At 38.6% G+C, this 27,990-nt stretch overlaps 1 protein-coding gene across 1 annotated transcript; it reads right to left on the minus strand.

The window, feature by feature from the left end:
• Positions 1–584: 584 nt before the first annotated feature.
• TRM82 (Transducin/WD40 repeat-like superfamily protein) lies at positions 585–27,990 on the minus strand. Its single transcript, XM_090019549.1, has 10 exons — positions 27,793–27,990; positions 26,576–26,740; positions 26,314–26,494; positions 25,853–25,909; positions 25,667–25,737; positions 24,174–24,252; positions 24,029–24,088; positions 23,222–23,325; positions 23,031–23,091; positions 585–1,373 (listed from the first exon to the last, which is right to left on the minus strand). The coding sequence occupies exons 1-10, from the start codon at positions 27,924–27,926 to the stop codon at positions 960–962; spliced, it is 1,326 nt and encodes a 441-aa protein (XP_089875675.1). The 5' UTR covers positions 27,927–27,990; the 3' UTR covers positions 585–959.

The raw sequence follows: 27,990 nt of genomic DNA on the forward strand, positions 1-27,990 counted from the left end.
CAAGGGGTGACGCCCATGGGATTTGAACCTAGACTGCCTGTCAAACAGTCTAGGCCCCATCCCAATATGCCACACCCCTTAGGTCTACCATCCCGAATCTTAAAAACAAGGGATTCGCACTTTGCTTAATGCGTGGTGAACTCAGTGCGCACACCAAAAACTAACAGATCATTGCTGAATAAATCAATGGATCACGTCTAAGAACACAATGACAATCAATTATTCACTAAAAAGGCGTTTGCATTGCAGACACACTTGTCCACGATGCAGGCATCCAGGACGCAAGACTCGGACAGTGGAGGGCGGACTAGAATCCCACCCAAATGGTATGCAAAGCATCCTTGTGTACCATATCTCGTGGGACTCAAGAGCCCCACATTTGACGCAGGACGTGAGACCTAACTATCAGGGGCTGCAATGCATCCACACCCACTAAGGGCATGTTGGGATCCCAAGGAAGATAATTCCCTAGCAACACCCACCACAGAGCCCTCTTCTGTGGAACACAAGTCCAACCCATTTTAAGATGGAATTCTTATTCCGGATGTATGGTGCTGGTCGGATAAAGAAACAACACAATGGTGTGCGATCATCAGAAAACTAACTCGAGTTAGACAGCAAGTCCAGCTAGAATTGTTGGCTTCTGCGGGAAAGTGTGGAGGCAAAATCTAAATAATTCACTATCTATTGTCGATTTTCTCTTAATTGGATGAAACAATGTGAATGATCTCTCTCTCTCTCTCTCTCTCTCTCTCTCTCTCTCTCTCTCTCTCTCTCTCTCTCTCTCTGACAGCCTCCTGCAAAATCTTCACCTAAGCAAGAGCTCCGCTGCATAATATCGCTGTTGATTAGAAGATTGTTAACTTTGTTTGCAACTTCAGCAACCAATTCTCTTCTTGAGTGTGAGTGCACACACACACACGAAAAAGATGGCTTGCAAAGCTATTCTTTTAAAAGCCTCAGCCTTGAAGCTTCCTGTCATTCCTATTCTTCTTCCGCAGCTCTCGCTTCTCTGCAGGATACTGCCGCTTGATCAACAGATTGTGCATTGCCTTGTTTGCAGCTTCAGCAACCAATGCAAATGCAGCTGCATCTTCCTCATCTAATATCTTCCCCTGCAGCCCTTTAAGTAATTCAGTGCCACCAGGCACTGCAGCTTCCTCTAAAATGGTTGCTTGCTGCTCATCCGGTACACTGACGACTCTGATACAGGCAATAGCAGAAACTCCAGTAGTTGGCATATCTTTCACAGGTTCTGACTGAGAAATCGTGTTGGAGGGTCGGATTTCAGATGCACCAGCAACCAGCCATATGTGGCCCATTGAACTGATCCTCAAACTTGTCGGGATGAAACTCTTCTGCATTGCCACCACCTTAAAGGAATCCATGTGCTAGATTAACAAATGCCTTGCTCAAGAAATTATTATCTCCAAGAATTTATATTTAACCAACAGGGGAAAAGAAGAGATCCGTTCCGAAAAAAGAAAAACCATGACCAGGCCCATCACCACATATGATGTCCATAGTTTGCAAATTTGTGACTCGGGCTCCGATCACAACCCTTGACTCCCAAGTCAGCGGGTTTGACTCAGTGACTCAGACCAGTTAGGACTCTATATTTTATAGTGTAAGCACATGAATAAGATATGGAAAAAACTAAACTTCAAGCTGAAATATAAGGTACAGAAACATATAACTATAGATGATCATTAACAATTGTCATTGAACAGTATTAGATTCTTCATAACAAGTGCCCTTGTATAAGAATTGTGCATTAAAATCATAAAATGCATGATAAAATGTTTATAATAGGCATTAGGATCAGTAACCTGAATTGGTGACCCATTTGGGGTCCGATCTGAGTTGACTAGGGTGATTCGCCCGAGTCGACTCGCTGGGTTTGCCAACTATGGATATGTCAACTATATTGTGTAAATCAAAGGGGATCCAGCAAGATCAAATAAATCTAAATGAGCAGTTGAGATTAAATGCTTAGAATGCGTTAATGGATGAGTGATGGTTTCCCCTGAATTCTTGCATCAAAGGCCACAAATACTTCAAATGGGACATAGAGATTCAGAAATTTGAGATGAAAGGAAACAAGTTCCAAAACCTAGTCACCGTGTGTGTTGTGTGTGTTTGTGTGGGCGTGCATGTGTGTCTGTGTGTTGTGTGTGACACCACCAATATTCTGAATTTATAGCAATAATTCCACAAAAACAATAAAATCATAATAAAAGTGCAATAAATTCAAAACATCATCCTTTCCAATATATTGCAACTTTTAGCGGGTTATCCATTTTCTTTATATTTTCATGTTAGTTTTTTATATATTTTCTGTTTTTTAATTTAAAATTACTGAGATTTTCCTAATATTTCCCAAAAACACAATTTTTGTTAATTTACCACAGGACCATTGCTGAAATTTTCTGACTTTTGACCATGATATACGTGAAGTGAGTTTATATATATATATATATATATATATATATATATATATATATATATATATTTATTTATTTATTTATTTATTTATATATATATATACACACACACACATGTGTGTGTGTGTCTTTGGTGCAGATGTGCATACTGTATCAATGAGTTAGAAACTCGTATGTGCAAATTGTTTTTACTTAATCTAACCCTGCAGGTGTGTTCACCATAGCAAATTTGTTAGAGATCAACCCTTGGATTGTGTTTTTTCAACATAAAAATACCTTTTTTAAGTTGTGAAAAATTGATGCATTTCTAGCCGTTGATTTTTGAATCACCAAAAAAACCTGTACATACACCAGATTCTGGTTATTTAAAAGTCGTTCCCCACTAAATAGATCATGTAGATCATATCTATAAGGTTAGATTCACTAAAAAACATGAGCAATAAGATATTGCTCATTTAACTCATTGATACCCTATGCACATCTGCTCCAGAGACTTCTCATATATATATACATACATACATATATATATATATAGAGAGAGAGAGAGAGAGTACATGATCCCTGCTAAATGGCCTAAGATGCCATACATGCCAAATGCATGTGGACCATCCGACCACAATGAGATAGGACAGCCCACATTAACCCCACATAAACGTTAGGGTTGGGCTTAAAAAGCCCATTCCTCCTCCACCCCCCCCACCCCCCACTTCCCCCCTGTCACCAACTCTCTCTCTCCCTCCCATCGTCTGTCTGCCCCATCATCACCCCTGCACTGGTAGCAGCAGCATGCAACCGAGACAGCCCCTGCAACTTTTCTGGCATTGTACCTACCCAGGCGATCGCTACAGCAGAGGAGACAGGCCATCTGCGAGCTTCAGGCTATCTGCGAACCCCTGTGCCCTCCCTCCATTCCACCATCCAGCAGAGGATTGCCCCATTTGAAACACCACTGTGGTCCTTCATTCCACTGACCATCCTGCAGCAACTGTGCTCCATTCCACCCAGCAACCCGGCTCCCCTTTCTGAGGTAAAAAAATCTGAACCAAAAAAGAAGAGGTACCTACCGTCCAACAAAACTCAATATTTTGCCATGGTATAATGGTTGGACATAGATCTAAAACCCTTTGCAAGATGGTTGGACATAGATCAACCATGACGGTTGGACATCAACCATAATTCATTCTTGAACAGCCCAGGCCAAGGCTCAACTTGTTAAAATGTATATACATAATATGTATATATACAATATACATATACATGTATCTATATGTGTATGTGTGTACATATATTATATATATATATATATATTATATATATGTAAATATATTGTAACTGTTTTTTCTTTTAGTTAGGTTCTTTTTGGACTAGTCAGCATAGAGTTTTGTTGGACTGTTCCCACAACTCTATTTGTAGTTGTTAGACAGTTTCAACAGCTAACTCCGCCTGTGTATAACTGTTTAGTTATACACTGTCGGTCCCAAGCCCGGATAAAGGAGGAGGGTTGCGGTAGGCCAGTGACAATCAACATAAAAACTTAGTCATACCCTATGAATATGAACCAATATGAGAATTTCGTTGGGATGTTCCCTACTGAGCGACGCGCTGTACTCTATAGGCCCGGAGGCAGTGATAAATGGGCAAGGGTTGCAAGGTCGTTAGCCACTTGGAACATAGGGTCTTTAACTGGTAAGTTGATAGAGTTAGTAGATGTTACGTGTAGGAGAAAGATTGATATTTTATGTCTACAAGAGACCAAATGGGTAGGTGAGAAGGCAAAAGTGATAGAACCTCGAGGATATAAGATTTGGTATAGAGGAATAAATAGAAATAGGAATGGAGTAGGGATTGTTATGAGTCGTGAGTTTATAGATAATGTAGTTGAGGTCCGTAGGAAGGGTGATAAGATTTTACTTATTAAATTAGTATTAGATACGGATATTATTACTATTATTAGTGTTTATGCACCTCAAGTAGGTTTAGATGATTCCATTAAGCGTCAATTTTGAGAAGATTTAGATGGAGCAATACAAGGGATATCTTATGGTGAAAAGCTTTTCATCGGCGGTGACCTTAATGGACATGTAGGCATTAGTAGGGATGGATTTCAGAGTATCCATGGAGGCTATGGTATAGGAAAAAGAAATGAAAGTGGAGAAAGGATTTTAGATTTTGGTTTGTCCTATGATATGATCTTAGCAAACACTTGGTTTAGGAAGAGGGAGTCTCACCTAATAACATTTAAAAGTGGAGTTAATACGAGTCAGATAGATTTTTTCCTACTTAGAAAAAGAGATAGGGATTGTTGCATCGACTGTAAGGTTATACTGGGAAAAAGTGTAGCTACACAACATAGACTCTTAATTTTAGATCTTAGAATTAGACAATGCCGCAAAAGGGATAGACATAGGATAGATCCTAGAATTAAGTGGTGGGCACTGAAAGGAGCTAAACAAAGAATATTTGTAGAGCAGATAGTTAAGGAAGCTGATTGGTGTCTCGAGGAGGATTCAGAATCAATGTGGAATAAGATAGCGGGTGGCATGAGAAAGGTGGTTAAGGAGGTATTGGGTGAGTCTAAAGGCGGTGCACCGCTAGGTAAGGATACATCATGGTGGAACGAGGATGTCAAATTAGCTATTAAGGTTAAAAGAGAGTGTTATAGAAATCTAAGTAAGAGTCGTGATAATGAGAATTTGGAGAAGTATATGATAGCAAAGAAGGAAGCTAAAAAAGTAGTTTGAAACGCAAGGGATAAGGTATATAAGGAGGTTTATGACAAGCTGGATACCAAAGAGGGCGAGAAGGATATTTATAGGCTTGCAAAGATGAGAGATAGGAAATCGAGGGATCTGGGTATGATTAGATGTATCAAAGATGAAACACAAAGGGTTTTAGTCAAAGATGAGGAGATTAAGGAGAGATGGAAAGATTATTTTAATAAGCTATTTAATGGAAGTCATGCTCAAGATCTTGGAGACTTGTCCATTCCTTTTCATGAGATGAATCGTGACTTCATGCGCAAGATTCAAAAGAAAGAAATTGTTGAGGCTTTGAAGAAAATGAAATCAAGACATACCTATCGAGGCTTGAAAATGCTTGGGAGAGAAAGGTTTAGAATGATTGACAAATCTTTTTAACAAGATTTGGCGGACAAATAAGATGCCTAATGAGTGGAGGAAGAATACTATGGTGACTCTATATAAGAATAAGGGTGATATACAAGATTGCACAAACTATTGTGGTATAAAACTCATGAGTCATACTATGAAACTTTGGGAGAGGGTGATTGAGTCTAGGTTGAGGAAGGTTGTCATGATATCGGAGAATCAATTTGGTTTTATGGCTGGAAGATCAACTATGGAAGTTATACATCTTCTTAGACAACTTATTGAGAGAAATAGAGATGAACAAATATTTGCATATGGTTTTTATTGATTTGGAGAAGGCATACGAAAGAGTACCTAGGAACGTTCTCTGGTGGACAATGATAAAGAAAGGTGTTTCTCTCGAGTACATTAGTATAATTAAGGATATGTATGAAGGAGTAGTAACCAATGTCCGCACTTGTGGAGGGGTGACAACCAATTTTCCTATAACGGTTGAGTTACATCAAGGATCTGCTTTAAGTCCTTTCCTATTTGCTATAGTGATGGATGAACTTACGAGATCAATTCAAGAAAATATGTCGTGGTATATGTTGTTTGTTGATGATATTGTTTTGATTGATGAGTCTAGAGTTGGGGTTAATGCTAAGTTAGAATTATGGAGACAGACATTGGAAGCAAGAGGTTTTAAGTTGAGTAAGAGTAAGACAAAATATATGGAATGTCGGTTTAGTAAGCAACGAAGTAGTGATGGGAGTGTAGTGAAGCTTGGTGAGCAAGAAATACCGATGGATGATTGTTTCAAATATTTGGGATCTATCATTCAAAAGTATGGAGAAATTGATGGAGATGTAAATCATAGGATAAAGGTTGGGTGGATGAAATGAAAAAGTGCAACTGGAGTGTTGTGCGATCGTAGAATGCCATTGCGGTTGAAGGGAAAGTTTTATAGGACGACTATTAGGCCCGCTTTACTATATGGTACAGAATGTTGAGCTGCCAAGAGACATCATATTCAAAAAATGAGTGTAGCTGAGATGCGTATGCTTAGATGGATGTGTGGAAATACAATAAAAGATAAGATTCGGAACGAGGAGATACGTAAGAAGGTAGGCGTTGCACCCATTGAAAATAAGATGAGAGAGAATCGTTTACGGTAGTTTAGACATATTCGGCGAAGGCCTAATGATGCTCCAGTTAGAATGATGGAGAAATGGGAAAATATATTAGTTAAAAGAGGTCGGGGTAGGCCTAGGAAGACGTGGATGGAGATGATAGGAAAGGATATGAAGGCTTTGAACCTCACCGAGGACATGGCATTGGATAGAAATGAATGGAGGAGAAGGATTCATGTGGAAGACCCAGAATGATTTTCTTTGTTGGTTCATATCGCCGACCCCAATTATTTTGGGATGAAGGCGCAGTCGTTGTTGTTGTTTGTTGTAGACTGTTTCAACAGCTCTATTGAGACTACCTCTTGTATATATATATAGGGGTGAACCCCCTCATTATTTGTAATCCATTTCTTTGCATTTTGGTCATTAATAAAATATATTTTATATATTCTTTGTTGTGGAGAACCCCTTTGTGGGTGTTTGTGAGTGTGTCATTAGTGACACTTTTGTGCTTGTCTATTTGGTTTATTGGTGGACATTTTGGTTTATAATTGAAGGATCATATTTTTTTACATGGTATCAGGGCAATGACTCTTTGAGATTGAAGAAAGTTCATTGGCTCGTGAAATTGTATCTCTCTCATGCTCGTGTTGGTGGTTACAACACAAGCTTGCTTTGTTCTTCGTGAATCATCTTAAGTGTTCGTGTGATCAAGTTGTGCTCTCTTGAAGGTTGACTTGTTCCTTGTGCTTGTTGATCTTGTCAAAGTTCGTGAAAGTTTTGCTCGTACTTAGGGGTGTCAACAGGTCGGGGTTACCCCGACCCGACCTGAACTACAGGATCCGAGTAAGGTGATAAATAAGGAGGCCCTATTAAGACTCGGGTCTGGACCCGAAGGTCCAATTAATACATGGACCCGGATATAATTTGTGAAATTTCATACCAGACCTGAGTTCTGATTAAGACCTGAAATTTTTCAATGTAAAAATGATAAAAAAAAATATTGTTTTACAGGGTATGATCCAAGTTTGCTTCATGTAGTTCTTATTGGGTCCGGGTATGGTTTCTATTATGGTGAGTCTGGTTAAACTCAAGTCCAGACCTGATACCATACCCAAAAATCAGGGCCAAGTCTAGTTCCACCTGGGTCCGACCCAAACCCAACCTGTTGACACCCTTGCTCGTACGTTTTGTATTCTCTCTTTCTCATCTCTTTTTGTTTATCTTTCTCCTTCTCTCTTCTTACCCTTGTAAAAATGGATGACAAAGAAAGTGTCACCACCATGCGCATGAAACTTAACGATACGAATTATGTTATGTGGTCTTCAATTATGAAGCATCGTATTTAGGGAAAAGGGTTGTGGAGATTAGTGGATGGTTCTGATTCGGAACCTAAACTAGTACCCACTAAAGTGGAGAACGAGAAAGAAGTCCCTCTTTCTGATATGGAAAAAACTAAAGCTATAGCTAATTACGAAAAAAAAGTAGAACATGCCAAGATTATGTTTTGGCTCATCAACAAGGTTGACATCAAAAAGTACTCTAGCCTTGAGAAATTCGAACATACCAACAATGCACAGGAATACCTCAAGAACATGTATTCCCTTAAGGATATTGCACATGTGTGCAATTTACAAGACAAAGTCCGTACTATGACTCAAGGCAACAAAAGTATTATAGAATACTATAACGAGTTATCCGAACTAATGGGAAGAACGTGGCATTCTCCCGAAGATATTGAGCTCCACCAAAAACAAATCGATGCCGAATATTTTTAACAATTTGTGAATGGTTTGATGGCGGAATTTGAGTCTACTAAATTGGCTCTTTTGCATAGAGACAAAGTTCTCTCTATTGTTTATACAATAGAAGAACTAAGCATGGAAGAGAATAGGTTGAAGAAAAATTCTCTTGAGAGATGAAGAATCCGTGTTGGCCGTTTCTAGGCCTGAATCTTATACTGGTACTTATAGACCACCTCACTTTGAAAAATAGACAAATGACTGACAACAAAAGAAAAATCATTTGTCATTATTGTCATAAACCAAGGCACATTAAACTTGTGTCCCAAGCTAAGTAGAAGGGATAAAAATTATTATAGGGAGAAGAAAGTGACTACGGTTAAAACACCTCAAGAGACTAAAGACAATGATACCTCTCAAAATACATCCATTGGAATAGCTAAATCCTTCCTTTCAACAGGAGTTGTGGTCTCATCCTACACCAACCCCGGTAAATTTCATTGTCTTCTTGATTCTAGTGCATCTTTTCACATGACCCCAAATCATGATATTTTATCTGAATGTTGTAATAACTCAAGTATGTCAAATGTTTTCACTGCCGATGATATATCTCTTAAAATCAAAGGAATAGAAAGTTTTGAGAAAAATCTTTCAGATACAAAAAAATTATTCCAAAAATTAGATTTATTCCCAAATTAAATTTAATTTTTTTATCTATCTCCCAAATATTCGATTATGGTTGTAATATCTCATTCTCTTTGAATGAATGTTGGGTTGAGCAAGGCCATAGAGAAGGAGGTCTCTACTATATGGATTTTTTGGAGACACTCAAAGATACATTTTGTTGTAATGTTCAAAAATTGAATTTAAATTTATGGCATAAAAGATTAGGACATCCCAATGTATTCAAAATTCAATATTTTCCAAAATTGAAAAAATTTTGTAATATTAATGACTTTACGTGTGATAGAACTTTTATTTCTTCTAAACCACTTGAGTTAGTTCATTCGGATGTTTAGGGTTTTGCACAAGTTATGTCTAAAGGTGGATATGCATATTATGTTTTATTTGTGGATGATTTCACTAGATATACTTCCTTAAATATAAATATGAAGTTTTTTCTCACTTTCAAAAGTTTTATAAGTTGGTTAAAATTAGATTTAATAATGATATTTTGATATTTTGCACTGCTTAAGGGGGAGAATTTTTGTCCAATGAATTTAAAAATTATCTAAACTTACATGGCATCATTGTTACGGACCGACCTGGATCCGTTCTTTTTCTGTTTAGATAGATCGGATACATTTCTTCTTGTTTGGACCCGTGTGTATTATGGGTCGGGTATTTAGTTGGGTTTTGGACTTCTTGCTTTGGTTTGGTTTATTGAGATCAGATCCATCTTGGACCGATCCGTATTTGCTTTCATATTTGCTTTGGTTTGGATTTATTTGTATTGGATCGGATCCACACTAAACCCAATCCGCCCCTGGACTATTTAAGGGGGGCTTAACCCCATAATGAATCTATCTTGGACATTTTTAGGGAATTCCCCTCCTCTGAGATCACCCTTTCCCTTTCTGCAAACATTTTTGTTTCTTTAAGAGTGCAATCATCAGGATTGAGGATCTCTCTTTGGTTGAACTCACTGCCACTGATCGTCAAAAACGTGTTTCTCCCTTCGATCGTGGCATCTGTGATTTCTCAATCTCCACAAACGCATCAATGAGGACCCAATCCCTTCGCTTTTTGAGAAATCCAATAGGACACTGATCCCAAGATTGGCGCCCTATCATTGGTATTAGAGCTGGTTGTTTCCTCACCAGTGACCACATCGGCAGCATCACCTTCTCAATGTCCAATCACAGCAAATCAGATCCATCGTGCAGGCCACCACGTGGCTCCCTCGCTTGTGCAGGCCGACCACTGTCAGACAGGAGGACATTGTCCCCCCCCCCCTCTCTCTCTCTCTCTCTCTCTCTCTCTCTCTCTCTCTCTCTCTCTCTCTCTCTCTCATTTTAATTCACGAGAGGAAAACTCCATCTCGTTTTTGTTCACGGGAGGGAAACCCTCTCGTTTCTGTTCACGAGGGAAACTTTTTCTCCCTTGTTCCATCCTTCTCCCTCTCTTTCTTTCTCTCTCTATCTCTCTCCTCTTCTCTCTTCTTCCTCTCGTCTTTTCTTCTGATAGTCTTCTTCTTGTCTTCTCTCCCTTTCTTCCTCTCTCCCCCTCTTTCTTTAACTGGCGGGACGGGGCAGCCCCCGCTGCCACCGACCGACCTCTCTCTCCCACCGTGTTCCTCACCACGTAAGACCCCAACCAGTGAGCACCTCTCCCTCTTTCGTGATGCTGCCCACAGCAGCACCAACTCGCACCCTGCTGCCCTCAGCCCAATCGGGTCTAGTTTAAGTGGGTCAGGTCTCATCCGAGCCGGCACCGACAGTACCGCGTGCTCCCTCCCGACATTCTCGATACTCGAATCGAATGCAATCAGGTGCCTCCAATTTTGGACTCTTGTTTTGGATTTTATTGATTTTTTCTATTATTTTGAACATATCGCCATTGCTGGCATGTGGTCCAAGGAGTATGGAGATTGTGGGTATATCAAAGTGTGCTTGGCGAAAGGAATTCACGCAAACTCCCACCAAGTTTTTAGCATACAGGGGCTATTAACAGTGGCAGATGTTTTTGCCCTTGTAGTTTGGGGGATTGTGCTTTTTATTTATAGGTGTCAATGGGGTGGGGTTAGACAATGTCAATGTAGTAGATCATACCCGAGTACAAAGATGACCATGACGCTAACATAAGAAATCGTCATAGAGCTCAGGATAGAAAGAGGAGTGTCTGACCGGTATCGAGCAGACCCACAGAGGGAAGCTGACCTCAGAGATTTGATAGCAGAGATGAACCACAAGATGACGGTTCTTGATGCACGATTGACGACGACTGATGAGCGAGCAGAGGGGTTGAATGCCAAGATTGATGAGACATCAACAATTCCTGCAAGGGATGGACCAGCTTCAGAGGGCGCAGCACCAGAACTGTTAGCCCTACCAGACTCATCACCCAAGGTTGGAGTTTCCAAAATTCTCGAGGAATGACCAGACGAGCTGGTTGTTTCACGCAGAGTAGTACTTCTGTGTGGCCCAGACCCCCAAGGAGGACAGAGTACAAGTGGCCTTCATTCACATGGAAGAGGAGGCGATATGTTGGTACCACTGGTCAGAGAGAACGAACGAGACACCAGACTGGAGGATGTTCTCGAGCATTGACGGTGCGCTTTGGACCATCCACCTTCGTGAACCATGACATGACCCTCTCGAAGTTGAGGCAAACAGGGACAGTAGTGCAGTACTAGGTAGAGTTCGAGCGGCTCAGTTCGTTGGTAATGGGCTAGCCGAAAACTGCACTGATAGGTACTTTCGTAGCTAGCCTGAAGTGGGAGATTCAAACCGAGGTGTAGGCAGGACGGTCGGTTAGCCTCCAACAGGTATTCGAGTTGGCTCGTTTGGCTAAGGAGAAATAGCAGATGGTCACGATCGACCATGGCGATGGGAGGCAGTCGGACAAAGGGCAGGCTGGTAGGATCGACAACCGAGTCAAGGAAGGTTCCTGCGAGACCCGAGAAGCAGAAACGATGGGAGACTCATATAAAAGTATCTTCAACAAGATACTATGGTCAAGACCTCAATATTCTTGATGATAAACACATGCACAATAAGAACACTTGTGCACAACCCACTAAATCTCACAAATACACACCGGCATAAAAATATAACAAATTTGTATTGAAGAAATTAGAGAGCATAAGCTCCAAAGAATGAGAATACAAAGGGGAGAAGACCCCTATATATAACACAAAAGGGGGGCCCTTGGAGAGACCCCAATGTGATCGTTGGAGCCCCTCCAACGATCATATTGGGTCCCTCCCAAGGCAATCCAAAACAAGAATAAAAGAAAAGTAAAAAAGAAAAAGGAAAAAAAGAAATGCATGCACATTCCAAAGAGAATATGTGCAAAAATGAAAAGGACTAAAATACCCCTACAACTGATATATATATATAGATAGATAGATAGATATATGAAATATATGTGTATATGTATATTTCTTTATATATATAAAATATATATGGGCATTACAAGGATAATAGATTACAATTTAACACCCCCCCCCCCTCAAAACTTAGGGCATGATGACCGAAAGTTTGCCAAAAAGAAAGTTGAATCGCGGAGAACACAGAGCTTTGGTGAAGAAATCTGCCAACTGATATTCTGAAGTTATATACGGAAGATCTATGACTCCTTTGAGATATGTTTCTCGAACATAGTGACAGTCCATCTTAATGTGTTTAGTCCGCTCATGAAATATATGATTTTTGGCAATATAAATTTCACTCTTGCTATCATAACATAGCTTGGTGGACCCTTCAACATTGATCATCATGTCTTCTAATAATTGATGAATCCATACAATTTTCATGGTAATAATTGTCATGCCTCGATATTCAGCTTCAGTAGAGGATAAAGACACTTTTTGTTGCTTTTTGCACCTCCATGAGATCAACGAGTCTTCTAAAAACACACAAAAACCAGTGGTCGAGTGACAGTTATTTGGGTCACCTCCCCAGTCAAAGTCAGTATAAGCAATTAATTTCAATTCATAAGAGAAGAATAAGAATACTCCCTTGTTTAGTGTACCCTTTATGTATCTCACAATCCGCAAGATGGCACTCACGTGGACTGATATTGGTGCATGTTGGAATTGACTTACAGTATGAACTGCATGAGAAATATCTAGTCTAGTAATACTCAGATACATCAATGATCCCACACGCTGCCTGTAGGGGGTAGAATCGGAGAGGGGAATGCCATCATCAATTTTCATTTTAGCTCCTACTATAGCAGGAGTTTCACAAACTTTATCATCCGTAATACCTGACTTGTCAATAACCTCAGATGCAAGATTAGTTTGAGACAAAAAATACCCTCTATGAGAGTATGACACTTCAATACCCAAAAAATAAGTTAGAAATCTCAAATCAGACATTTCAAATCCATCTTTTAAAATTGATTTTATGCTTTTAACCCATTTAGTATCACTTCCAATTATTAGCATATCATCTAAATACAAAAGCAGAATGGCAATCCTTGCATTGGTTTTTCTAACGAATAAAGTTGTGTCAGTAAAACAGGATGAAAAACCATTTTCTAACATTATGGAGTTAAACCTAGCATAGCAAGCCTTGGGGGCTTATTTTAAACCATAAAGTGTTTTTCGAAGTCGAAGTGGGAGTCTTCATTCCTGGTGGAGCATCCATGTATCTCTTCATTTAAATCACCATTTAGGAAAGCATTTTTAACATCCATTTGATAGATGTTCCATTTGTTAATTGAGGCAACGATTATGAGGCAACGATTATGAGGCATCAGACAGTGATCATTCGGGTCATAAGGCCAAATGTTTCTTTATAGTCAATCTCATATTCTTGACTATATCCCTTTGCAACTAACCGAGCTTTATATCTCTCAAGAGATCCATCGCTCTTAGTTTTTACCTTAAATACTCATCTACACGCTATTACTTTCTTACCTTTAGGAAGAACTTGAAATTCTCAAGTTTTTGCCTTGTTGAAAGTTGAAAGCTCGCATTTCATTGCTTTCAACCACTCATCATTCTTTTTGTCTCTTTGAAGTTCCTGGGTTTTACATAGGAATGAATAGCACTAAGGCAGGCTCTATGTTTAAGAGTAAAGGAATCATATGAGATGAACCTAGAGGGCATCTTTCTATTTCTCTCAGTTCTTCATAGATTTTCATCATTTGTTGAATTGGAACCACTAGGTTCACTATATCTTTCAATGGCACTCATAAAATTATTTTTGTCTCTATGAATATATGTTATAGGGTCTCTCGATGCTCCTTCATCACTATGTTGGGTGATAGAAGGGAGGGAGGGAAAATCTTCTTCGCTTTCTTTATCATTGGGCTCATTAGGAGTAAGTTCATCATCACTATCATCATCATGACCTAATAATTCAAATAAAAAAGAGTAATTCATATTTTCTTTAAAAGGTTCACTTCTTTCAAAACCATTAACATTTTTCAGAAAACTCACATTTTTTAAAACATATAATTTATCATTCTTTATATCATAACAACGAAACCCTTTTTGGGTTTCGGAATATCCAAGAAAGGTGCAGGCAATGGCTTTCGGTGAAAGCTTGTCGTTCTTATCATTAAGAACAAAGCATTTGCAACCGACTATAGTCGGGTTCTTTGGCATACAACATTTCAAAAGATGAGATATTGTTCAAATTTTTCGAAGGTAGCTGATTTATTAGATAGACAGATGCTAAAGCAGCTTCAGCACAAAAACCATTTGGAATGTTTTGAGAAATAAGTAGAGTTTGAATGGTCTCTATTATGTGTTTATGCTTTCTTTCGGCTAATCCATTTTGTTGAGGGGTTTTCGGACAAGATCTTTGGTGAAGAATATCATGACTTTCAAGATAATTTTTAAATTCACTTGAAAGGTATTCTCCACCAGAGTCAGTTTTACAAATTTTTAGATCCCCATTGAATTGATTTTTATTCATCATATGATAGGTTTTAAAAGTTGAAAAAACTTCATATTTGTGTTTAAGAAAATAAATCTAACAATATCTCGTGTAGTCGTTAACAAAAATGACATAATATGCAAAACCTCCTTTTGATAGGACAGGTGTCGGTCCCCATACATCCGAATGGACAATTTCAAAAGGTCTTGTTGTAAACATAGATCTTTGACAAAAAGGTAATTTTTCATTTTTCCAAGTATACAATCGTTACAATTGAAATCACTTTTAACAAAAGGTAAATAGAAAATTTTCACAATATTCGAATGTCCAAGTCTCTTGTGCCACACATTAGTATCCTTTTGTTGGACAACATTACAAAAAGGATTCTTTGGAATTTGAAGAGAATCGCTTCCTAGAGCCTTCCTCAATCAACCTCCTGAACCGGTGATCCTGTATCCAACATTTGTTAGATGAAAACTTTATGTCACACCCATGGTCCGAGAGTTGAGAAACCGAAAGTAAATTTAAGTTTAATTTAAGTATAAATCTAATTTTTGGAATAAATACACCTTGTTTTTCAAATTTTTCAATTCCTTTTACTTCAAGAGATGTTTCATCCGCGGTTGAAACAAAGGATGGGGAGTGATTATTTGAGTAATCGGAAAAGGAACTCATACTTGGGGTCATGTGAAATGAAGCACCCGAATCTAAAAGCCATGATATTTTACCAGGATGAGAAAAGGTTGACATAGCGGCTCCAGAAATAGCCCCTTTGAGAAGAGGTTGAAGAGCATCCACAATTTGTTGCAATGAGAGAGCTTCATTTGAAGATGATGAGCACTCTTCTTTTTAAGGTTGGGATGTGGTAGCCATGGCTAGCAACTTCTTCCATTTGGACATATTGGCTTGATGTGGCCCAGTTCCTTACAAAAGTGGCACGTGAGTTTGTTATAATCCATCTTTCCTCCTTGACCACTTGAACCTTGGTTTTGATTCTTGAAATGAGGAGGCTTGTAGGTCCTTAGATTGCTCCCAGATCTTGAAACGGCATTAAAACCTTCATTTTCTTCATTATTGGAAGGTGTTGCTAGAACATTTGGGTTATTCTTACTTATACCCATACGTGTTTCTTTCCCGCTTAGTTTAGTAATTACATCTTCAAGAGAGGGAGAAGTGAAGGCGGATAAAAGAGACATAAAAGAGACGATCGAATTTGTTCAAATTTGGGCCTAAGCCCATTCAAAAAATTGAAGAAACCATCTTCTTTTAATTGATTGTGCCTAAGCTCAATAGCCTCTCCGCTCCATTTGGGTTCAAGCATGGCAAGTTCATCCCAAATGGAAGACAACTCTGCGAAATACTCTCTAATAGTCATTTCATTTTGTTGAAGGGTTAAGGCCCTTTTTGAAGATAGTATTTGTGGGACAAATCCCTTGAAGTGTACATTTTTTAAGGTATTCCCACGCTTGAGAAGCTTTCTTGAATTTCATAATGTTGGCATTGATTCTTGTCTCTACGGATGAAAAAAACCATGAGAGGATTTTAAAGTTCCTCATCTCCCATTCTTCATGTTTTTTGTTATAATCTTCAAGGGCCTTGGTTCTTTCTTCTCCTTCAAGAATTTTTATTTCTCCTCTCTCCGTTAAGGTGACCTTAGGCTCCGGTTCGGGAATCAAGCATTGGACATACCCACAAAGCCCTTTTCCTTTAATATGTGCCTCCATATTTTCGACCCAAATGTGATAGTTGGAGTCATTAAGTTTAAAGCCGAGAGAGAAATGAGTCTTTTTCACCCATTGGAGAGGAGAAATGAGGAAAAAAGATGCATACCTCAAGAGATTTTTAGATCTTTCTTGGTGGAAGAATCTTCTAAAGTATTGGATAAACGAAAGGATCCACCCAATCATCAAATATTTGAAGGCACGCTTTTTTGAGGCACGAAAAAATATGAGAATCCACACGATCTTTCTTTCTCCAACCTTGCTCTGATACCGTGCAAAAGTATCTTCAACAAGATACTATGATCAAGACCTTAATATTCTTGATGATAAACATGTGCACACATACACAATAAGAACTCTTTAGAACACTTGTGCACAAAAGCACAACCCACTAAATCTCACAAATGCACACCGGCATAAAAATATAACAAATTTGTATTGAAGAAATTGGAGAGCATAAGCTCCAAAGAATGAGAATACAAAGGGGAGAAGACCCCTATATATAACACAAAAAGGGAGGCCTTGGAGAGGCCCCAATGTGATCGTTGGACCCCTCCAACGGTCACAGGCCTTGGAGAGGCCCCAATGTGATCGTTGGAGCCCCTCCAACGGTCACAAATGTGACCGTTGGAGGGGTCCAACGATCATATTGGGTCCCTCCCAAGGCAATCCAAAAAAAGAATAAAAGAAAAGTAAAAAAGAAACAGGAAAAAAAGAATTACATGCACATTCCAAAGAGAATATGTGCAAAAATGAAAAGGATTAAAATACCCCTATGGCTGATATATATGTATATATATATATATATATATATATATATATATATAAAATTAGATAGATACGTATACATATGTATGAAATATATATGTATATGTATCTTTCTTTATATATAAAATATATATGGGCATTACAAGGATAATAGATTACAATTTAACAACTCACACACACTCCCATGAGCATATGGCAGAAAAGCGAAAGAAGGGCCTCTGTTATAATTGTGATGGGGGTGTGGCGGCCAGGCAAAGGTACAAGGTACTTGTACATGTGCGACTCGAACACCGAGAACAATAAGGAAGTGGGTGTTGAGACTAAGCCAGAGACAGAGGATCAGGCTTACGAGACTATAGAGATCTCCTATCATGCCCTTGCAGGAGTAGATGTCCCCCAAACTATGTCACATGGGTGCGGGTGCGGGTGCGGGTGCGGGTGCGGGTGCGACACGGGTGCGGCGCAATTTCAAAAATTTTGGACACGGGGACTCGGCTATATATATATATTAAAAAATAAATAAAATATATATATATATAAGACTCGGTCAAAGTTGTGCCCATTAGGGGACAGGTGATGAGTTGTGAAGGCATTTTGTACACTTTCTTCATACAGGAATAATTCACTTTTGGGCACTTTCTTCATACACTGTAATAATTCACTTTCTTCATACAGGAAAAAACCACAAAAACTTGAGTTGTGCCCATTCTGTACTTAAAACTTGAAAGTGTACAGGTTTTTTAGTTGTGATGGGTTTTTTTCCTTACAGCTGTAGCCCAGAAAATTTAAAAAAAAAAAATCAAAAAAAAAAATCCAAAAAATGGACCAAAATGACCCTGGGTGCGTTGACCGCACCCAGGGTCGGGTTGACCGAGTCTGAGCCGCACCCGTGTCGGTGCGTGTCGACACGGGTGCGGCGACCTTGGAGCCGAGTCCGTGTGACATAGCCCCCAAACTATGTGGGTGCAAGGTATAATTGGAAAGTTGAGTATACATTGCTGATAGACACAGGGTTGATGCACAACTTTATTTGTGCGAAAACAGACTGTAAATCAAAGTGTGTTATGATTCCGCAAACACTGTTTGATGTGGTTGTGGGAGATGGGAACAAGCTCAGGTGTGATGCTCACTGCCCGAAGGCCCCGTTACAGATGCAGGGCCATCATTTTGCAGTCAACTTGTTTGTGTTGCCCATGAAAAGGGCAGACGTGGTATTAGGAATGCAGTGGCTCCAATCGTTAGGCAGCATAGAGTGGAACTTTCGAGACATGGGGATGGAGTTCCAGCATGCAGAGGAGAGGATCACTATAGCCGCAACACCCCAAGCACCTCTCGCTGAGACTAAGTTGCACCAGATGGCCCGAGCCCTCAGCCAAGGAGATGGGCAATTATATTTGTTAGTGGCTGACAAGACAACAGTAGAGGACCAGACAAAGGTGCACCACTACACCCACAGTTGGAGCAAGTCCTAACCAAGTACAAATCAGCGTTCAGTGAGCCACATGGACTGCCACCCTAAGAAGCCATGACCACGCGATACCGATAGAGCTAGGAACCAAAGTAGCTAATGTGAGACCGTACCAATACACCCAAGTGAAAAAAAGGGAGATGTTTCGGGTCCGAGATGATTCGCCCCAAGTGCAAAAGGTGGACTAGGCGACCTGGGAGGTTGAGGATGAATACCCTGACTTCCCACCTTGAGAACAAGGTGATTTTTCAGGGGTGGGAAATTGTTACGAACCGACCTGGATTCGTTCTTTTTCTATTTGGATTGATCGGATCCATTTCTTTTTGTTTGTACCTGTGTATTTGGATCGGGTATTTTGTTGGGTTTTGGACTTCTTGGTTTGGTTTGGTTAGTTGAGATCGGATCCATCATAGATCAATCTCTAGTTGCTTTGGTTTGGATCTATTTGTACTTGATCGGATACATACTGAACCAAATTTGCTCCTAGACTAAATAAGGGGAACAACCCCATAATGAATCTATCTTGGACTATTTAAGGGGGAAATTCCCCTTCCTTTGAGATCACCCTTTCTCTTTCTGCAACTTTTTTGTTTCTTTGAGGTTACAACCATCGGGATTGAGGATCTCCCTTTGGTTCCCACCGCCTCTGATCGTCGGAAACGTGTTTTTCCCTTTGATCCTGGCATCCGCGATTTCTCGGTCTCCACAAATGCATCAACGAGGGCCCAAGACCTTTATGTTTTTTAAGAAATCCGATAGGGCACTAATCCCAAGATCGACGTCCTATCAATCACACACCAAAGATCTTGCTCACATACACCACAACAAAATGGCTTTGTTGAAAGAAAACATAGGCACATTGTAGAAACTTTAAGAATTGTACTTATTATTAGTCATGTGCCTAAGGTTCTTTGGGCAGAAACTGTTTTGACCGATGTCTATCTTATAAACAGAATGTTATCTTCCTCTTTGCAAAATATTTCACCAGTTGAAAACTTTTCAAACTCACTCCTGATTATTCCAAATTAAGAGTATTTGATTGCAAATGTTTTGTCTTAACCAATAAGAATGACATTTTCTCCTAGAGCTATCTTTTGTCATTCTTGGTTATGCTGACAACAAAAAAGGATATAGGTGCTATGATTCTGAGATTGAAAAACTATATATTTCAAGTAATGTAACTTTTTTAGGAAAGGAAAACTTCTTTAATAAGTATCAATCTCAGTAACCGAGTATTCCTTTTTGCTTGATCTTGTTTCAAAACAAGATATTGATGAGTGTGATTGAGTATGATTTTGAGAATGTTAATGAATCAAGAGATATTGAACCTCTTGATGAACTATCCCATGATGATGAAACTTGTATACAATATTCTAGATAAGGAAACCAAAACCTTCCATGTGCACTTGAGAAACTTTCTAACTTTGAATGTGAAGGTGAACTGCAAACTAGGAGATCATCTAGAATATCAAAACATCCATCGAAATTTGTATCTTATGACTCTTTCTCCTTGAAATACCAAGCATGCATGGCCTTGATCCATTCTTATGTAGAACTATCATCTTATGCTCAGGCCAAAAAAAAATTGAATAGGTTAAAGTGATTGAGAATAGAATTAGAAGCATTAGAGAAGGCACAAACTTGAACTTTTCAAAACCTTCCACAAGGAAAAAAAACCCATAAGTTGTAGGTGAGTATATAAAATAAAAACGAAGAGTAATGGGACTCTTGAGATATACAAAGCTAGAGTAGTTGTCAAAGGTACTCACAAGAGTATGGCATAGATTATAAAGAAACCTTTGCTGATGTTGCCCGTATGACCACTGTTAGTACCCTCTTTGCAGTTGTTTCACTTAAGAACTGGTCTATATATCAAATGGACGTTAAAAATGTATTCTCAATAAAAATCTTATAGAAGTGTGCATGGAGAAACCCACAGGTACGAGCATCCCTCAAGGAAAAACTCTTTGTTTACAAAAGGCTTTATATCGTTTGAAACAAGCTCCCAAAACTTGGTAGAGTTATGCTTGACATTGGTTTTAGATTATGTTTGTTAAGGATTATGATGCAGGTAGTGTCATTTTACTTCTCCACGTTGATGATATGATCATCATTGGAGGTGACAAATAGGGAGTTCAAAATATTAAAAGGATTCTTAAAACCAATTTTGAAATGACTGATTTAGGTCTTCTAAGATACTTTCTAGGTAGAGAGGTTGCTTATTCCCCTAGAGGGTATCTATTATCTTAACCTAAGTTTGCTTCTGATATTGTTCTCAGGTCTGGTATCACGGATGATAAAAGGGTTGATACCCCAGAAATGACAAATATCAAAATGAAAAGTGATGATAAGGAGCCTCTTGATGATTCAACACCTTATCGGCAACTTATTAGATCCATTTCTTATTTGTCAATTACTAGACCTGATATAGCACACGTTTTACACACAACTAGTGAGTTTCAGCATGCTCCCACATATGTTCACATGGTAGTTATTTTGTGCATCATTAGATATCTTAAAAACTCTATTTCTAGACGTGTGTTTATGTCTTCTTCATCTGCACTAGACTGACTTGCTTATATTAATGCAGATTGGGGAGGTGATCCTGACAATAGGCATTCAACCACAGGTTTCTGTGTTTTCCTAGATGAATCTCTAATCTTGTGGCAATGCAAAAAGCAACAAAAAGTCTCTCTTTTTTCGACAGAGGCTAAGTGTCGAGCCATGGCTACTACTACAATAGAGATGGTATGGCTAAAAAAATTATTGGCTTATATGAGAATTCAAATTCACGAAGCTTCAAAGATGTGTTATGACAATAAAAATGCTATCTACATTGCTAGCAACCACACATTTCACGAAAGAACCAAGCACATCGAGATGGATTGTCATTATGTACAAGAGGAATATCTTTAAGGCGTCAGTGATCTGTCATATGTCACATCAAAGTACCAATTGGCAGATTTATTCACCAAACATCTCGTTGCTCTTGGATTTCACTGTCTTCTTAGCAAACTTTCGGTTATTTTACCATAAGTTTGAGGAGAAGTGCTAAAATGTATATGCATATATCATGTATATATACAATATACATATACATGTATCTATAGGTATGCATACTTGAGTATGTATACATATTCATATACATATATACGATGTGTATACATATATATTATATATATGTAAATATGTTGTAACTAGTTAGGTTTCTTTTGGACTATCTATTTGTAGTTGTTGGACTGTTTCAACAGCTCTATTGAGACTAACTCTTGTGTACATATAGGGGTGAACCCCCTCATTATTTGTAATGAATTTCTTTGCATTTTGTTGATTAATAAAATATATTTTATATATTCTTTGTTGTGGAGAACCCCTTTGTGGATGTTTGTGAGTGTGTTCTTAGTGACACTTTTGTGTTTGTCCATTTGGTTTATTGGTGGACATTCTCGTTTGTAATTGAAGGATCGTATTTCCTTACAAACCAATTGATTTATGAATAGATTTTTCAAGCTAGAGAATTGTCCATTGTGAGATTCAAACCCCAAAACAATTGGCTAAGATGGAGCACTGCTATCCAACCATCACATTTCAATACCAATTATGAATCAAGCATGGAAACATAATTGCTCATGCTACTTCCTATGATGTCTTGACTAGGTACATTTTTTCATATACACTGCTATTATGTGTTAATAGCTTATTATTCTTCCTAATTTTTCTTTTTTCTTTTTTCTTTTTTTTGTCGAGGCTTAGGCCTTCGACTGCATTGATGATTATGTCTTAGCTTGAATAGCCTGATTTACTTGCCTTGAATTTTCCATTTAAAAACCTTATGCATGTGGTTTGGCAAACATCAGAAAGAGAGAATGAAGGCAAACACTGATACATTCAGTCTGCTAAGTGGATGAAAAGGCAGGAACACCTCCAAGATTTATAGTTTTTGTGCCACCCGGAGACAGGTTGGAGCTGGATTACATCAAGGCAAAGCAATTGATATAAACCATGTGCATGCACGAGGAAAAATAAAAAACTGTTTTTTGATAAGATAATCACCAGGCATATCGCAAGCAAAGTGGATTGAGATTCCTGAGACAAAACTGATATGGATACTTACTTTTGAAACTATAAGTTTGCAATCATGGAAGCTGCAGCTCAGAAGCACTATCCCACTAAACCTGAAGCAGACAAGTGGCATCAGAACTATGAGGACCACCAATAGCAGTTGGTTTTTCTATTTCTTATGTTTCATTAGGTAAAGTCTTCACAAACATGGATACGAAATTGGTGAGAGAAAGAGAGGCTTGCCTTCGAATTGCTACAGCAATGATTGAACCACTGGGGCAAGCACAAAAATCTGTAACTGCAGGAAGGTCAGATTCTTCACTTCCATTGGGCTCAATAAGCCCTGCCTTCAAGATGAAGAACCAAAGCCATACTCAGTAACACAAGGTAATATTTATACTAGTTGATCAGAGAAGCTAGAAGCAACTATTATTTACTGTATTGGAGTGCAATCATTGCAAGAAAGTGATGAATAACCAACCTACTTCCTTAAAATGAACATGAAAACATCCCAATAAGTTTGCAAGCAATGCACCCTTCAATTTCAGTCATAAAACATCTCATGTTAATTAAAACCACATTTACACGAACTGTTTAAACATTTTAAACCCAAGCATGAATCAGCCATAGCCAGTAAACAAGCCAAGCTTCACTGTTCAAAGGATGCTGTTCTCATAAAAACATTAACATTTTTTTTTGCAATTTAGTGTCTAAAAGTGGCTGACAGAGGAGAATTTAATGTCATGCCTCCTTTATGACAGCAGACACCCCAGCCAGCTACACTGTATAACAATAGGCGGTGGTTAGAGTATCAAAAGTATATATTGTAAATGAAGCTGAGAAAAGATTCACTTTTCTAATTGCTTTGATCAAAATCGATATGGCAATAAGTAAGATTAGACACACTTCACAAGTTCACAGAAAGTCAGTGAAATCATTTCAACCATCAATCAGCAAGATAGAGGCTAACGAATGCACTAAGAAGTCCAGCTTCATGCAAATGCTAGCAATTATCAGAAATGTCAAAAAATCAAAAGCAAATTAAATTACCTTCACTCCAACTTCACATGTGTTAAGAAGAACTCCATTTTCATAATCCCATAAACGAACCTACAGAATAAAGTTACCGCAATTACAATTGGTCTATATTGATGTAATTCTTCTCTTTTCATTTCCAGATATGAGATATACCCACAGTTGAATCACCACTTCCAGATAGAAGAAATCCACGAGAACCATCTGAAGCATAGAGGAAGGTTAAAGACGAGATATAGCTGCCAAGAGGAACATGGCATGTATCAGCCCACTGAATTTCCATTATAAACTTCAAGTGACTACTAGCCCAATTAAACCCAACTATACCTATGTCTTGGTAAAATTAGGAACATTCTCGAATAGAAATAAGCAAGTATGAGTTAGTTCATACAATTATAACTTTTTTATATTATAAAAATAGAACATGACCTTTCCTTTTTCTATTATCATGTTGACAAAATTCCATGATTGACTGGAGAATCATCGTGAAACAAAATTGTTGGTGCAATGTCCAATGTGCACTTCTATAATTACAATTTGAACGTGTGAATATTGAACAACCAGACCTCTTCTCCCACGCCCCCCCCCCAACAACAACAACAACAACTACGCCTTCATCCCAAAACAATTGGGGTCAGCGATATGAACCAAAAAAGAAATTCATTTTGGGTCTTCCACATGAATCCTTTTCCTCCAATCATTTCTATCCAACGCCATGTCCTCGGTGAGGTTCAAAGCATTCATATCCTTTCCTATCATCTCCATCCAAGTCTTCCTAGGCCTACCCCGACCTCTTTTAACTAATATATTTTCCCATTTCTCCAACCTTCTAACTGGAGCATCATTAGGCCTTCGCCGAATATGTCCAAACCACCGTAAACGATTCTCTCGCATCTTATTTTCAATGGGTGCAACACCTACCTTCTTACGTATCTCTTCGTTCCGAATCTTATCTTTTATTGTATTTCCACACATCCATCTAAGCATCCGCATCTCAGCTACACTCATTTTTGAATATGATGTCTCTTGGCAGCCCAACATTCCGTACCATATAGTAAAGCGGGTCTAATAGTCGTCCTATAAAACTTTCCCTTCAACCGCAATGGCATTCTACGATCGCACAGCCCCCCCCCCCCCGAAAAAAAAAAAAAAGAAAGGAATAAAATCACTGTTTCAGACCAATCACATAACTAGCAATAAAATCATTAAAAGGAAAAAGAAAAAAACGCACCTGATCAAAATGAAACAACAAACAAAGGCCAATACCCAAAAAGGCAACATATTCTTCAGAATGACTAATTATTAGCAACCAATTAATCATGTGAACAGGTGTGCCAAAATCATTTTCACAAAGCAGCACCAATGTTTTCCCTAGACAATCATTTCATAATTTAGAGTAAATAGACAGAGGCAACCAACAAATAGCTACTCTCTTTTTTTCCTGATATGAGTAATTAGTATAAATACATGCATGAAGTGGGAAACAATGTTACTGAAAAAAAAATCATCAATTAGATAAAAAGGTTTTCTACAAGCATATCTTACTCCGTACATTTTTTTAAAAATGTGATTTCTGGAAAATTTTAATCCGACAAACTGGAAAAAAAAATAAAAGTGTTGGTTACTCGTTCGAGAAAAAGGCAAGCAACCCACTCTGTATGACCAAGGCAAAAGCTTTGTATCTCATGCGCCCCTTTCAAAGGTCTTCTAGGAAAAACAGAAACCTGCCAGTATGAAAAATATTATGCCCAATAACTTGAGTGCATCAATTCAACTAAAAACAAGTTCATAAACATGAAATCTAAACACTTAAAATATAGCATTATCATTAATAGTTACACGAATTTTAAAATCACGATCTGCACTAGCAATGAACTGCCCATCTGGTGAGAATTCCTGTAAAACAAACAATATCAGAAAGCATGAGCAAATTTGGAAACTAGATAGCAAGATGTACCATGTGAATCAAAATAGACAGCATAGCTGACACCTGCAGACACATGTATATCTATGGTTCTATATGATGCATGAATTTTGGTATGCCAATGCATGACCCATGACTAAGAGAGAGTTAAATAGATCTATTAAGGCTAGTATGTGTGTGGATATTTTGGTATGCCAATGCATGACCCATGACTAGGAGAGAGTTAAATAGATCTACTAAGGCTAGTATGTGTGTGTGTGTGGAAATTTTGGTATGCCAATGCATGACCCGTGACTAGGAGAGAGTTAAATAGATCTACTCAGGCTAGTATATGTGTGTGTGTGGATACGTAAAAGGAAAGGATGAGAGTTTTGACCAGTCTTGTAATGATACTGCAATAATGAGCAAGAAGTGGAGTAGCTTTTTTGGTGACTGGAGAGGAATCTTTATCAGCAACCACTACTTCCACTACCCATATGACCCCAAATTTATCAGCAAAAGTAAGGAAAGATCCATCATGGCTTAAAGCAACTGCGCTGACTCTCTTTTCTGAGCACCTGCAAGATCACTTTAGCTATTAATATGCACATCAGACCAGTAGCATAAACATCACAGTTTTAGGGTGGGTTATGACTTACGTAGTCTGCATACAATGCCAAGAATCTGTGGACCAAATATTGACAAGTTTATCATCACCTGCTGATGCAAAGAGTGTCCCCTTTGCACCAAAACATATTGCACGTATAATGTCTGAATGAGAAAGCCCTCCAGTTTCGCTTTGTAAATTAATCAAAGAATTATCCCTGAAAATGTACAGAACCAAATGAGGCTTCTTCCATAAATAACCCAAATGATGTTAATGACAGCTCCAGAACAAAATTATGTGTATGATCATGTGTTCCAAGTCCAACTTCCAACCACATGAGCTGCGAACAAACTTGTCTCAACAGTGACGTCATAAGAAGTCAGTCAGAAATTAAGCCAGGGGGCTACACATCAAATGGATCAGGTTTATCCTAAAATGAAGTGTCAAGAATCTGTTGTACATCATGTGCGTATGTAAATCTCTTCTCAAACTCTAATTTCTATCATGGGCGAATGCTCTTTAACACATTGTTAGAGTACGCTATAGTTTTCTTGAGGGATGGACCATTCCACAATCCTGGAAATTGCTTCAACTACTACACACTCTAAATCCTCATTGACATAACATCAGAGTTCATGACATTTAGTGGTTGACTCAATCACCGAATACCGGATATTTTTGCAAGCAGAAATGCACCTGCGATGCTTTAAACACTTCAATTCGGGTTAACCATCTCTAGATTGCACAGCTAATTACTTAAGTAGATCATCAGAATCTCAGCCGGTAAGGTAATTTCACAATTAGATACTAATTTTTCACTCAAAAAAGGAAAAAAACCTCCAATACAACACTGCCCACAAACGTGTACATCATCACCTGATTAAGAACTAACACATATTATTGCTCACCACGGCTAATTAGTACGCATCCTAGTATATTCATTGTGTACGTGATGCAATCAAATGTGTAGGATTGATCCTCAGCAAAACCGCCAACATGTTTCTCAAACTTTTGGTCCTAATTTGCTTCGTAGAATTCAAATCTCAGAACTTGGGTTTCAAATAGAGTTTGTATCAGTTATAGTCGAGAAGTATAGATAACTTGCCGCTAAAGTCGCACCCAAACATGAAATTGTCATCAAATTTATCGAGAGAGAGAGAGAGATGGGTACTGACTGAAACAGGCATTCGACATGGGAAGCACATAAAAAAGTGAGAAAAATGAGATGGGTGTCGAACAAATCGAGATTAATAGCGTTGAAAAACCGACCTCAGGCTGTAGACTCGAAGCTCGGAGCCGATGGCGACGGCGACGGAATCCTCCAGTGGGTGGACCGATATCAGAGCGGGAGCCACACCTTCTGCTTCGTTAACGTTTCCTTCTTCGTTTAAGACTTCGTCCATCTTCGGTTCCCCTATTCCTCCTCCTCCTTCGCAGAGACAGCGACGCAGAGGGGGGTTTCTTCAG

This window comes from Nuphar pumila, chromosome 10 (assembly GCF_984573655.1).
Source record: "Nuphar pumila chromosome 10, dmNupPumi1.hap1.1, whole genome shotgun sequence".
NCBI classification, from domain to species: Eukaryota; Viridiplantae; Streptophyta; class Magnoliopsida; order Nymphaeales; family Nymphaeaceae; genus Nuphar; species Nuphar pumila.

Excerpts from the sequence above, each read along its gene's own strand:
- TRM82 (XM_090019549.1), bottom strand. The coding sequence starts at position 27,926 with ATGGACGAAGTCTTAAACGAAGAAGGAAACGTTAACGAAGCAGAAGGT. Across the intron at positions 26,741-27,792 it reads CTTCGAGTCTACAGCCTGAG|GGATAATTCTTTGATTAATT; the intron begins GTCGGTTTTTCA and ends GTACATTTTCAG. Across the intron at positions 24,253-25,666 it reads TTTTGCCTTGGTCATACAGA|CTATATCTCGTCTTTAACCT; the intron begins GTGGGTTGCTTG and ends TCCTCTTGGCAG.